Consider the following 12137-nt stretch of genomic DNA (forward strand, 5'->3'; position numbering starts at 1 on the left):
AATTTGACTAAATTATATGTCGAGGTGTTCATAGGACCCGATAACTCAACCAACCCTAACTACCAAACCCAAACCATAAAGGTTGGGTTGAGTTAATTTTTTTTTTTTTTTTTCGGTTTTGGTTGGGTTGACATTTTTTTAGTAGGGTCAACCAAACCAACCCGAAAAGAGGGTTAACAACCAACCCTACCCTATTGAAAAGATTAAAGAATATTCTTAATTGGTAATCAAGTTTAGTGATGCGTTGTGACTTGTAAATGTTACATGTATTGTGGATAAATAGAATACTTAATAGAAATAATCCAACTCAATCGAGAGTGGAGGGTTGAATTGGGTTAAGAGTTATATTTAGGTTACTCGAGCCACGAACTCAACTTTTTTCAACCCAACTTAACTCAATTCGTATCCATCGTGGATTATACAAACAAATTTAAATCATGATAAAATGTTATATTTATAATTAAGATTCTAAATCGTTGCATTAAAAAATTTAATACGTGAAGAACCAAAAGTCAAAAGGCGACCCAAAGAACAAGTGGGCATATGGTCAAAGTGATAGGCATGCAGTGGGCCCAAATATTTATTAGAATTTAGATCACGTTTAATGCTCTCATAAATTTTAATTTAGTTCTTTTTTTTTAAAAAAAAAAAATAAATTTTATATGCCCTTCGAAAAAAATAAATAAATAAAAGAAGTTTCTTTGGGACCCACTCTCGTTTTTTTTTTCTTTTCTATAACATTAATATTTATAAAAAAGAAATTACTTAATTTTACATTAAATACTATTCTAATTTTTATTATTTTAAAAATGCTTACAATATACACATTTTAACCCAAATTTATTGTTAATTTTAAAGATATTATATATATTTATTATATAATTATATTATTTATTAAATGTAATTTTTTTAAAAAAATATATTGAAATTAAGTTACAAATCTTAATTAAATATTTAAAATAGGTAAATGCATTTTATTTTTATTATTATATATATATATTTTTTTTTTTAATAAATGAAAATTTAAGGTTGAATTGAGTTAAAATTTAAGGGTTGATATTAAATTTAATAAGAGGTTATTTGAATCGAAAAATTTTACAAAATAATTGAATTGGGTTAAAAATTGTTTGATTTAATTCAATTCAATCTATGAACACTGGCGAACAATGGAGCGGTAATGGCGATGACCGAACTATAATCACTAACAAAGGCGAGGATGCAAATAAACGACAAAACGTGTATGAATGAGAGAAAAAAGTATCATTAATTTGAATATAAGGTTAGAACAATGAAGCCAATTTTTGGGAGAGAAAAAGAAATAGGGTTTTCCAATGGGGCATTCCATTATTGTTCTTTTTTCCCTTCAATTCTGGTGCATTGGGTACCTAACTCCTGCGCCCAGAACTCTTTGCTGCTCTATCTGTATCACATGCATTTTAACAAAAAGAACCCAACTTTAGCTATCAAAAACCTGCTTTTGTGTAACAATTTGTGTAACATTTCAATCTTTACTTCACCTGAAACAGCTCGTGAAGTTTGCTCTTTAAATAACAATACTCGTGTTCAAGAACTTCCAATGTTCCCAAGCAACTACAAACATACAAACACATGAATTTTTAGTAATTTGTAGCACCATATTATACCAAAAAGTTCATGTTTACTGATTCAAGAACGTAACATCAAGCCCACGTCTCACGTTTGTTAGGGAGAGCTTTCCACATCCTTATAAAGAATGTTTCGTTCTCCTCTCCAACCAATGTGTGATTTCATAATCTACCCCTCTTCGAGGCCAGTGTGATGTGGGACCCCCCAATCCACCCATCTTTAGGGCCCAGAGTCCTCGCTGGCACATCATCTAGATTTTTCCTTTCCGACTTCCCCTCAAAATGTGTATACTAGAGAGAGGTTTCCATGCTTTTATAAAGAAGGTTTCGTTCTCTTCTCCAAATCTCACACATAAAAAATCTATGTTATTGGCTGATGCAAACATGAACTCTACCAAACATAAAACCCACAATTTAAGGTAAAAATGTAGGGTTTGTAGTGTACGTTTGTCCTTGTGTCTTGTTGGGTGCTTCAGAATCTTAAATAAAGTGTGACCCAGTTGTTTTTTTTTTTTNGAAAAAAAAAAAAAAAAAAAAAAAAGGGTTTGTTTGGAGATAATGATAAAAATTGAGGTCTTAATATAATAATAATACCCAGCACGGTTGTTTTGTTCAGAATTGGCTCGAAATGCAATGCAAACATTTCTGACTCTGTTGGCTCCTATGCTTGAGCTGCTCCCCATCAGCTGATTCAAATGGTTTCCCATTTTCTTGTAGTCTGTTAACTCTCTCTCTATTCTGTCCAATCCAAACAAACCTTAACCCCATCAATAACGATATCATTCTTTTTTTTTTGTTGTTCTTTTGTTGTCTATGCATGAGAACTCGAGTTCAAGATACACTTACAACAACGCTCTAAGATTCTTCAACAGCCTCTCCGATTCTTGAAAGTAAATGTTGACTACTTCCGACACAAAATTTGGTGAGCTCTCATCTTCAAGCTGTTGCAATTGCAAGAACTGTTCGTCTAATATTCCCTACATTAACAATATAAATAACCAATTAAATTTACACCTCTAATTCATGTAATAGTTTAATTCTACATAAACTTCGAGGGTTTAGTGTTACATTAAGACCCTTTTAACACAAACCCTTTTTACACAAAAGTTTCGATTTTGAGAAGCCATTGAATTATTGTGCATGTAACAGCCTAAGCCCACTGTATGCCGATATTGTTCTAATAGAAAAAGATGAATAAGAGTGAAAGAATTTACTTGGTGGAAGAGTAAGGCGAGTAAGCGATTCATGTCGGCTCGCAACCTGTCGGCCCCGAAGCCAAGCATCCACAGAGGCAGACCCGTTTTGGCTGATGGACAAAAATTCAAAAGCCTCCAACGCCAATGAGCTTTCCCAAAAACAATACTCCCTTAACTAATTACCTTCCTGAAAGAACCTTAAAGCTTTTGCCTTTTGGGGTTACCCTTCAATAAGATGGCAACCCTAGTATTTAAAGGCAATGCTCAAGTAATCCACAACCATCTTACCATGTGCTAGAGTAGAGCGTGGACTACACGAGCCAATCATCTTCCTCCACGTGTAGAGAGTGGAGTTCACGTTTTAGATTGAGATGGTTATGAGATGGGTCAAAGCGTGCTGGATTTGGGACTCGTTCGAGGTAAGAATGTGGGGTATCAAGTAGACAAAATGTAAGAGAAGAACGGTGGTGGAAGTGGAATGGGAGGATGACCTGCTCCGCCAGTAGCCAGTAAGCCCGCGTGCTGTCAGAAGGAAGCGGCGGGGGGGAATTAACAGAGTGACTCCCACCCGACAGCCACCTGCAGCCGGTTGCCTGTCAGATTGTGACAGTCGCCATTTTTTTTTTTTTGTTGGACGCTGAGAAGCTGCAAAACACATGGTCTTGAGGGGTTACATTGTTAAAGCCCAAAACTTTTTGGTTGCCCACTTTTTTGTTTGAGTGTTGTATTGGGACCATCATTTTTGGGTGAGGCCTTGGAGTTTGGAGCTGTAGGCTGCGTGTGACACATGGGTGGAGCTCACTATATGGAATTAGGGTTCCATTCCGTTAGACAAACACTACTCTCCATAACGGTACGATATTGTCCACTTTGAGCATAAGCTCTCATGACTGCTTTCCTCTCGACTTCCCAAAAGGCCTCGTATCAATGAAGAGAATATTCCTTTCTAATAAACTCATGATCATTCCCTAAATTAGCCGATGTGAGACTTTTATCATCCAACACATTCTACTTCGAATCTATTCTCAATTCGAACATATCTAAGTGAATAAGACACAAACTATTATTATAGAAATTGATGGCTCGATCTTGAACGATTTTCAAAACCCGTAATTTTAAGAGAATTTGTTTGTTTAGTGTTAAAATATGGATGAAAAAGAGAGAAAAGTGGTTTATTAGTTTTGAAATGGTGATGATGGGCACTTCATTTTACTCTCTCTTTCGGTGCCATTTGAAGAATCACTGAATTACAGACTGAACAATAATAAGACCATTCATTTGCTTTCTTCCAAGTTGGTCATGTGACTCATTATATTTTTCATTGCTAGATGGGTTTTGTTTATAGGTCATGTTTTTAGGTTCATACATCTCAATCATATAATATTAATGTAAGAATGTAACATAAAAGAAACAAGTTTCATTTATGCTTAATCAAGCCTGAGATCTCAGGTTTTAAATGAAGTCTAAAAAAAAATGATATTAATTAGGATAAGAACAAATAATATGATAATAAGAAAGGTGATAATGATTTAATGAAAATATTAAAAGAATATGTTGGAATGAATGTAAGAAGCAAATGATGGTTTAAATTATGCAGGCAATATATTAAAGTCATGAAAAGCAGCAGTTTTGGAATGCATTATTTAAAGTTAAATTGAAGAGAGCATAAATGGGATTATGGGATAACAAATAATTTAATTAACCCTTCTTGATGAAGCATGTTTCATTCCTTAATAATTACCTCCACTTCCTCGCCAACCNAGTTTGTTTATTTTCTTACACCTTTTTTACCATAGTTTTTTTTTTTAATATTTCATTTGTTCGTTAAGTTTTAATATATTCGCCTTTCGCCTCTACGTTAGATCAAGTCATTCAACTCGACTTTGTCTCTATTCGGAGCCAAGGTCTCTCATTGTAACGTCACATCTCAATGTCATCTAAGTTTTCAGTTAACACGACTCACATGTCTTGATGTCATCCCAAGTCACGAGGTGTTGTTAGCCATTGTAGCTCATTGGGTCATGCCATCGAGAATGGGTTCACGTGTCGTTCATAATATTGGGACATTCTAAACATCCATCCATTTGGATTCTATCGAGACATTGGACCCTCCCGTGTCTATGTCATGTCGTTTATAGATTCCGTACTAGATAGCGGGTTTATGATCCAACCTCTAACACATGGGTTAGAGTATAATACCGACACACCCGTGCTATTCTGTACTGGTCTTGAAAAACCCATTTCAAAGGAAGTCGCCCAAGACACTCGTCTCACAACGCTAGCCCTCACTATGACATACATATGTGCCACAACTTATCTTCGACACTCGTGTCGTCTCGTTTCCTTGAACCTTGCATATGCCTCAACTTGGGTTAAATGCACACTTTTGGTGTGTTGGATGACGCAACATCCTACTCGATTGCATCATGACACTTCTCAATATTGACTCTCTTGTGGCGGAATGTGCGACACTTGAGGATCGACCCTCGTCTATCATACGTGTGTTCCTTTTTTTTTTCTATATTGCTAATTCATACCATGATCGAAGAAGAGGGGTTGGAGTTCTACATTTAATAATTAAGAGAAAGATCTTGAATATATAAGTAAGAGACACTATCTCTATTCGTATGAAACATTTTGAGCAAACTAAAGCAAAACCAAACAAAAAAACAAAGTTATAAGAGTTTAGTAGACAATATCATATTATTGTAGAGGTTTATTGTTCAATCAAGTGGCACGATAACGACTCAAACAAGTTACGAATAGTAGATGATAGCTGTTAGACATACCAAGAGCTAAGACAAGAAGAAAAAGAAACACTTTCATGTTAAAGCCAGGCTTTGTGTGTTGTCGTGCACATGGACAATGGAAACTATTTTACACAAAACAAAAAAAAGAAACATTCTTTCCATTGTACTTTTTAAAGGCATAATATCATGAACTTTGTTTTGTTTGGTTTCTTAATCTTCTCTCCTTGTTAGCTTCGAAATTCCAAATGTCGGAGGGAAGTGTGTTTTTTTTTTTTTTTTCTTTCCCAAGTTTCCCTACAAAACAAAAAAACCCTTTAAAGTGGTTGTTTTTCGTCTTTTGTTTTGCTTTTCTTTGTCTTCTTTTTCATTTTCAAAACCCATTAATTAGCTTATTATAACCTCCTTCATGGCTGCCTTTGTCTCTCACACATTCCTAAACCCATTGCTCGAGGCTGTCACTTCCTTATCTTTCATTTCTTCTGAATTATTTCACCATTTTTATCATCCTTCTTTGTCCTAAACTTATTTCATGATGTCCATTTGAAGTGTCCTATGAAAATACTTTGGTCGGTAGATTAACGAGCTTAGACCTTAATCATGCATCAAGTACACTCGATCGAAACCCTAACTAACTAATGCTCCTTTGCATAACTCGTGTTTAGGTTACAAACGTCTTGAAACATTCAAGTATTTGGTTAGTTAACCATATTCATCGAATGTTTGAACCTTGAAATAAGAACGAGTTCACTTGTTAGGTGTACATATACTCACAAAGGCAATCCATTTCTGACATTTTTCTTCGAGTTGACCTAGATTCATGTTAAAGGGAACAATTTTGTAACAGCCCAAACTCACTACGGGTAGATATTGTTTGTTTTGGCTTATTATCTATCACCGTCAACCTCACGATTTTTAATTTGTTTCTCTCTCTAATTAAGGACGCGGGTAAAACTTGTCTAAAGAAAAAAGTTTCTACATCCTTATAAGAAATGCTTCGTTTTTCTCTCCAATCAAGGACGCTGGTCCCTATTACGGTGGATTGTGAGATCCCGTCGTTTCTCTCTCCAATCAAGGACGTTGGTCCCTATTAGGTGGATTGTGAGATCCGATATCGATTGAAGAAAGGAACGAAGTGTTCCTTATAAGAACATAAAAACCTTTTCATGGTAGATTCGTTTTAAAACTGTGAGGCTAACAGCGATACGTAACGGATCAAATAAGATACTATCTATTAGTGGTGGGCTTGAGCTGTTACAAATGTCGAGTAGAGTATTCTTTTCATTCATGTTTTAACACGTTAAATGATTTGTTCATAAGCGAATTATGTAACGTTGAAAAATTCTAATACTTTCCAATTGAAATGTTACCCCTCTATGTATATTTTGCCTTTAGAAACCACGTGGATGTCAAAATGAGAAGACATACAGTTTCTGGTTTTGAGATATGGCTTACAAAAAAGTTAGTATAAAATCATGTGGTATTGATAATAGCTAATTTTTCTTTCTGAACTTGTGTTGGTATCTTCACATCTGTAGCCAAACCAAGAGCTTGAAGAAGCCGAACCACGTACCATGTCATGTCGAGCTGCCACCACTCTAGGCCATGTCGGGCCGAGAACTCAAACGCATGGTGGTTGTTGTGCCATCCCTCCCCAAATGCAAGCAATGCCACCCACCTAGCCAACAAACACATTACACTCGGTCCCTACAACGTTCTTTTAAGCATTTGAAAAGTCATACAAGACGTGTCCTAAATTTCTATAGCTTCCAAGACATGAGAATAACTCGCAAACTTGTAACATCGATAACAAAAATGAAGCTTTTATGACATTAGTGAAATAGCTCGGTCTCTATGAATGAAAATCTAGGTAGCGTAGGACGTTAAAACTATTGTATCGACGATATTTCGATCGAGAAGTTGATGGAAACTTAAGAATTTACCAATTGTTTCTAGACAAATCCCCTGTTTTCCAAGCTTGTTTTCCCCAAACATGGCAAGCTGAATTCACCAGCCAGGTGATGTGGTATACCCAAACTATTCTCACACCCTGTAATCAAGAACAAAACACAAGCTTTACAATTGGTTAATCAAGGCAAGAAAAAGAAGAATCGATCTTACCATTCCCCAAACAATGAATGGGAACCCTCCAATTGCATAGAGCAAAGCAGCAAGAGCAATGGGATGAAGAAGATATGTATTCTGAATGAACCTGTAAAATGGCTGCTTCTGCAAATCCCCGACATTGTTTGGCTCTCCACACTAACAAAAGAACACATAAGTTTGAAATTGAACACTAATTTGTGGTAAAATTTAAGCGATGGTATTGAATTCTCACCCTCTGAACTATAGAATTGGTATCAAACAGCCAACTCATATGGCTAAACCAAAACCCTTCAATTGGACTATGTGGGTCTCTTTCTGAATCACAAAATTGATGGTGATATCTATGGGTACTAACCCAATCAATTGGATTTCCCTGAAAGAGAATTGAAAGAACGGAAACAGAGTAAGAAACAGAGTACGAAACAGAGTAAGAAACAGAGTTTGAAGACTGGCTAAAAAAAACAGGGGATTTGTTTTTAGAACCTGAAGGGCTTGAACTCCACAATAGGCGAAGAGATATTCGAGCCATTTGGGAAGTTTGAAGCTCCGGTGAGAGAGATTTCGATGAAATGAAAGGGTTATGCCGAAAAGACCAGTGGCAATGTACAGAGAAATCGCAACCCAAAAAGCAGCCCAATTGAAATGAAATGGAGCCAACAGAGTGAGTAAATGCGTCGCCACAACAACTCCTGCGGTTCCGATGTCTAATGATGTCCATTTCCGACCCCAAAACACTTCCCTCTGCCGCCTCACCACCACGTCCGACAACAAAATCCTCCTTCCATCCGCCGCAGCCAGCGGCGTTGGCGGCGTTGGCGACTGTGACTCAAATGCCTCTGCCGGCGGTGGAATTGCTCTGTTTTGAATCTGAATTGGTGAATTCAGCCTTAGGGCTTTGAAATCGCAACAACCCACATAATTTAAGGGTAATGGGTCACCAGGGATCGGAGTTAAACGAATGATCGGCAGGCGTGGACGGTGGATTTCGCGGCGGAGGGATGTTAAGCGGTGGAATTTGGAATGGGTCGGTCGAGAATTGAGAAGCGCCATAGGAAAAAAGCAGCCGACTCTGAAGTAAGCAACTGTTTGTGGGGAGTTAATAAATGGAAGGGAAAAGTTGTCAGTTTGTGAAGGAATCTGAGGCGATTAGTGTGCGAACAGAGTTGTGGCTTGTGTTCATTCTCAAACAAAACGGAAAAGAAAAATAAAAAGAAAAAGGGTTCAAAGAAAAAAGAAACGAAATGGAGATAAGGTGGAAATGGAATAAATGAGATTTCTGCGTTTGGGGAGAGGAATTTCAACCAGATATTTCGATTTCTTTAAGATAACCCAAAACCCAGTTTTTGTTTTAAAATTTTAAAAACAAACATATTTGATATCGTAAGTTTAAGGATCTATGAGACATTTTGAAAGTAGACTCGAGATTTGACTTATAAATTTAGATCATATTAAAACTCGGCACCATTTCAATAGAGTTCGTGCACTTGAATTCCAAACGCGTGTGTAGGGTTGTAGCATCATTTTCACGTTTTGGACTTCTTTTCCTTCTCCATTTTGCCAAACCAAAAAGTCTATGGCCTAAAAGATGTTCATCACATTGTAAAACGGCTAAGAGAGAGATGATGGCCGGTGACATGATGTGGTCAAGAATGAAGATTCATGTCAAAGTTTGAAAGTTGATTTAAAATGTATTTTTAATATGTTTTTATGTATCACTTATTCTAGAAACTTTAGTGGTATTTCAAACCTTGGTGGGTAATTACAGCTGTAGAGATTAAATCACATGGTGATTTAATAGAAGAGATGTCACGAGTAAGATCAGGTTACTTAGAGTGACGTAAATTATGTTATGTAATGATGTGACTTATGTTATGTTGTGTTATGCTATTGACTTCGCGATGATGTCTTTTTGATATATATTATCGTATGATATACAATACACATCATGTTAGCATGATCATTTTTAAGATCGTAAAATGTGTGATATGCCAAGAATGTATTCATGAAAATGTTTATGTACACATGATTTAAAGCTATGGGGACCTCATACATTTTTGTATGTCATTTGCATCGAGATACTTCTCCGTTATGATTAGTATGAACGCGTATCTTATGACGTTTATGTTTACATGATGTTATGGTACGATATTGTACACACCACAATACTGTACAAACCTCTTTCACTCCATGGCCGCTAGCTGAAAGGCAAGCCCAGAGGTATGTATTTGGCCACTTAGTGGGTCCATGTGCATGTATGTGAGCCGTGTGTAGAGGAATACTATACATACAATTTTAGCCTGAGTTGGAAAACATAGTCTAAGGCCATGAAATGATTTCATGAAGATGTAATGCCCCTAATTTTCTTTAACCTAATTAGCGATGTTACCTTGCATTCATATGACAAAAGTGCAAAAATTCATATAAGACAACCTCAATAGCGACGACATGTTCATTATTATAAGTAGTTCGTAACTGGAAAATCAATAGCAACGACTTAGAAAATCAATCAACAACTAACTAGGGGAAACAATTGCAAATTATTCGAAAGAGTCTCAACAAGACGTCTACGACACTATAAGCACTCTCTAAGACTTCCATGGCCTTCGCAGCGTTCACCGCCAACTGTACATGGGAGCCTTGCCCTTACCTGAAAATATAGGTAGTACGTGGCTTGAGTATTATATAAAATACCCAGTAAATTGCCCCACTGTTGGGGTTAAGCATACAATACACATTCAGGACACAAGCAGTTCACACACAACACACATGCACAATCACAAGCAAAGAAAAGCAAACATGAGGGGGCTGTCTTCCATTCCCCTTTTTACATGGCCTTAGGCTCTGACTTTATCCGCGCAGGGTGGATGCGTGGTACTTCTTCACGCACGGCCCACGTACGTCAATGTGGGCCCACCAGGAGGGTTCGTATACAAACCCCCTGGGCCTGGCTTAGTCGGGTATGCATGACATACGTTATTGGACGCAACGGAAAAGGAGGGGGCCTGCATGATATCATAACGAGCATAATATCGAGTGTACGCGTCTGTACCATCATTACATAACATGGCAGTAACCCTATGCATAAGACACAACATGCATGAGGTCCCTAACGCCTACCCCCATGGCATTACACGTACATCATTTCATTTCCCTCGTCGCGTTACATAGCATGACTTAATGAAACATCATATGAATGTATTGTAGTACACCAGTCAACACATCCATGACACGTANTTGGAAAATATAGTAAAAGAAGCATTTGTGCTTTTCCTTAGTCACGGCTAAGTTTCTTTGCAACTCTATGTAGTTTAGGTTGCATGTAGAATCATTCAAGCCCGACATGATCAATCTTGCTTGTGGAGTGATTCGAATCTCAATCAAGTGTTCTTGTCTTGAGATATTTGATCAACAAGAATCATTGAAGCTAGACATGATCGATCTTGCTTCTGGAGTGATTCGAATCTCAAACAAAGTGTTCTTGGCTTGAGATATTCGATCAACAAGGTAATCCGAATCTTACCCCCTTGTAGTTGATTTCCTTATCTTATCAGTAAAACTCCCAACACATTCATGACATGTCAATTAATTTCATGCATACAGGGTAAACAATTCATGGCAACAACATCGCATACATGAGCATGACATACATCGACATTTCACCACAAGAAAATACATAGCATAGCATACATGGTATACATTGGCATTTCACAGCAAGATAAACACATGGCATAGCATACGATGACAGCACATATGGTACGTGCGAAGGCCACAGTGTACGCATCATTACACATAGATAACTAACGCCAACAGTAAGGTTACTTACCTCCTTGGCCTTGGCCAAAGTCACTCGCGACGCTAACTTCGGCGCCTAACTACCCTTGTAAGATCACATGATACACTTAGAGTCCTTTCACAACTAGCCCTTATGCCTAACTATCAAGGTAAGTTCTTATCACAACTTGGTTTTTATCGAAGTAGAGTTATACTGACCTCAGATGGTTGAAACAAGGGTGGGAATGGTTCCAGAAGGGTCGGAAACCTAGAAATCGGTATATTATTCGTATACCAAGCCGCTAAGCCGAGCCTCGAGCCACCAAGCCACGCTGCTGAGCCGAGCCGCGGAATGCAACGGAGCCGCCGATGAAGCCGAAGTGCCGAGCCGACGAGTTGCGAAGGTCACTGATGGCGCATGGTTTCTGAACACGTTTGGTGTCGCTGGTCTTGGGCTGGAATGGAAATGCGGCCTAGTGATGGTGTCCGAGCGGGGCCTGCAGGGTACGGGTCGTACGCTAGCTGCGATGAACTCGCGGGATACCTGAAGAACCGACCCGAGCCCGTTGCTCTGTCTTCCTCGCCCGAGAGTCCTGGCGAACCCTAATCGCAGAACTTGACTACCGTTGCTGATGAGATCATCGTCGTCCATTCGTCCCTGACGGTGTGTCTGTCCTCCTTGTCACGAAGTACCCCAGCGTTGGTTTGCTCCC

At 38.0% G+C, this 12137-nt stretch overlaps 2 protein-coding genes across 2 annotated transcripts; both read right to left on the reverse strand.

Moving 5' to 3' along the window:
• Positions 1–1363: 1363 nt before the first annotated feature.
• Positions 1364–2902, reverse strand: LOC111789652 (pseudo histidine-containing phosphotransfer protein 6-like). Its single transcript, XM_023670288.1, has 5 exons — positions 2819–2902; positions 2451–2581; positions 2199–2342; positions 1518–1590; positions 1364–1420 (listed from the first exon to the last, which is right to left on the reverse strand). The coding sequence occupies exons 1-5, from the start codon at positions 2885–2887 to the stop codon at positions 1364–1366; spliced, it is 474 nt and encodes a 157-aa protein (XP_023526056.1). The 5' UTR covers positions 2888–2902.
• Positions 2903–6871: 3969 nt separating this feature from the next.
• On the reverse strand, positions 6872–8868 carry LOC111790018 (palmitoyl-monogalactosyldiacylglycerol delta-7 desaturase, chloroplastic-like). Its single transcript, XM_023670780.1, has 5 exons — positions 8137–8868; positions 7886–8026; positions 7669–7809; positions 7491–7597; positions 6872–7225 (listed from the first exon to the last, which is right to left on the reverse strand). Exons 1-5 carry the CDS (start codon positions 8701–8703, stop codon positions 7021–7023), a joined length of 1161 nt encoding a protein of 386 aa, XP_023526548.1. The 5' UTR covers positions 8704–8868; the 3' UTR covers positions 6872–7020.
• Positions 8869–12137: the final 3269 nt, after the last annotated feature.

The sequence above is a fragment of the Cucurbita pepo genome, chromosome LG03, assembly GCF_002806865.2.
Source record: "Cucurbita pepo subsp. pepo cultivar mu-cu-16 chromosome LG03, ASM280686v2, whole genome shotgun sequence".
NCBI lineage: Eukaryota > Viridiplantae > Streptophyta > Magnoliopsida > Cucurbitales > Cucurbitaceae > Cucurbita > Cucurbita pepo.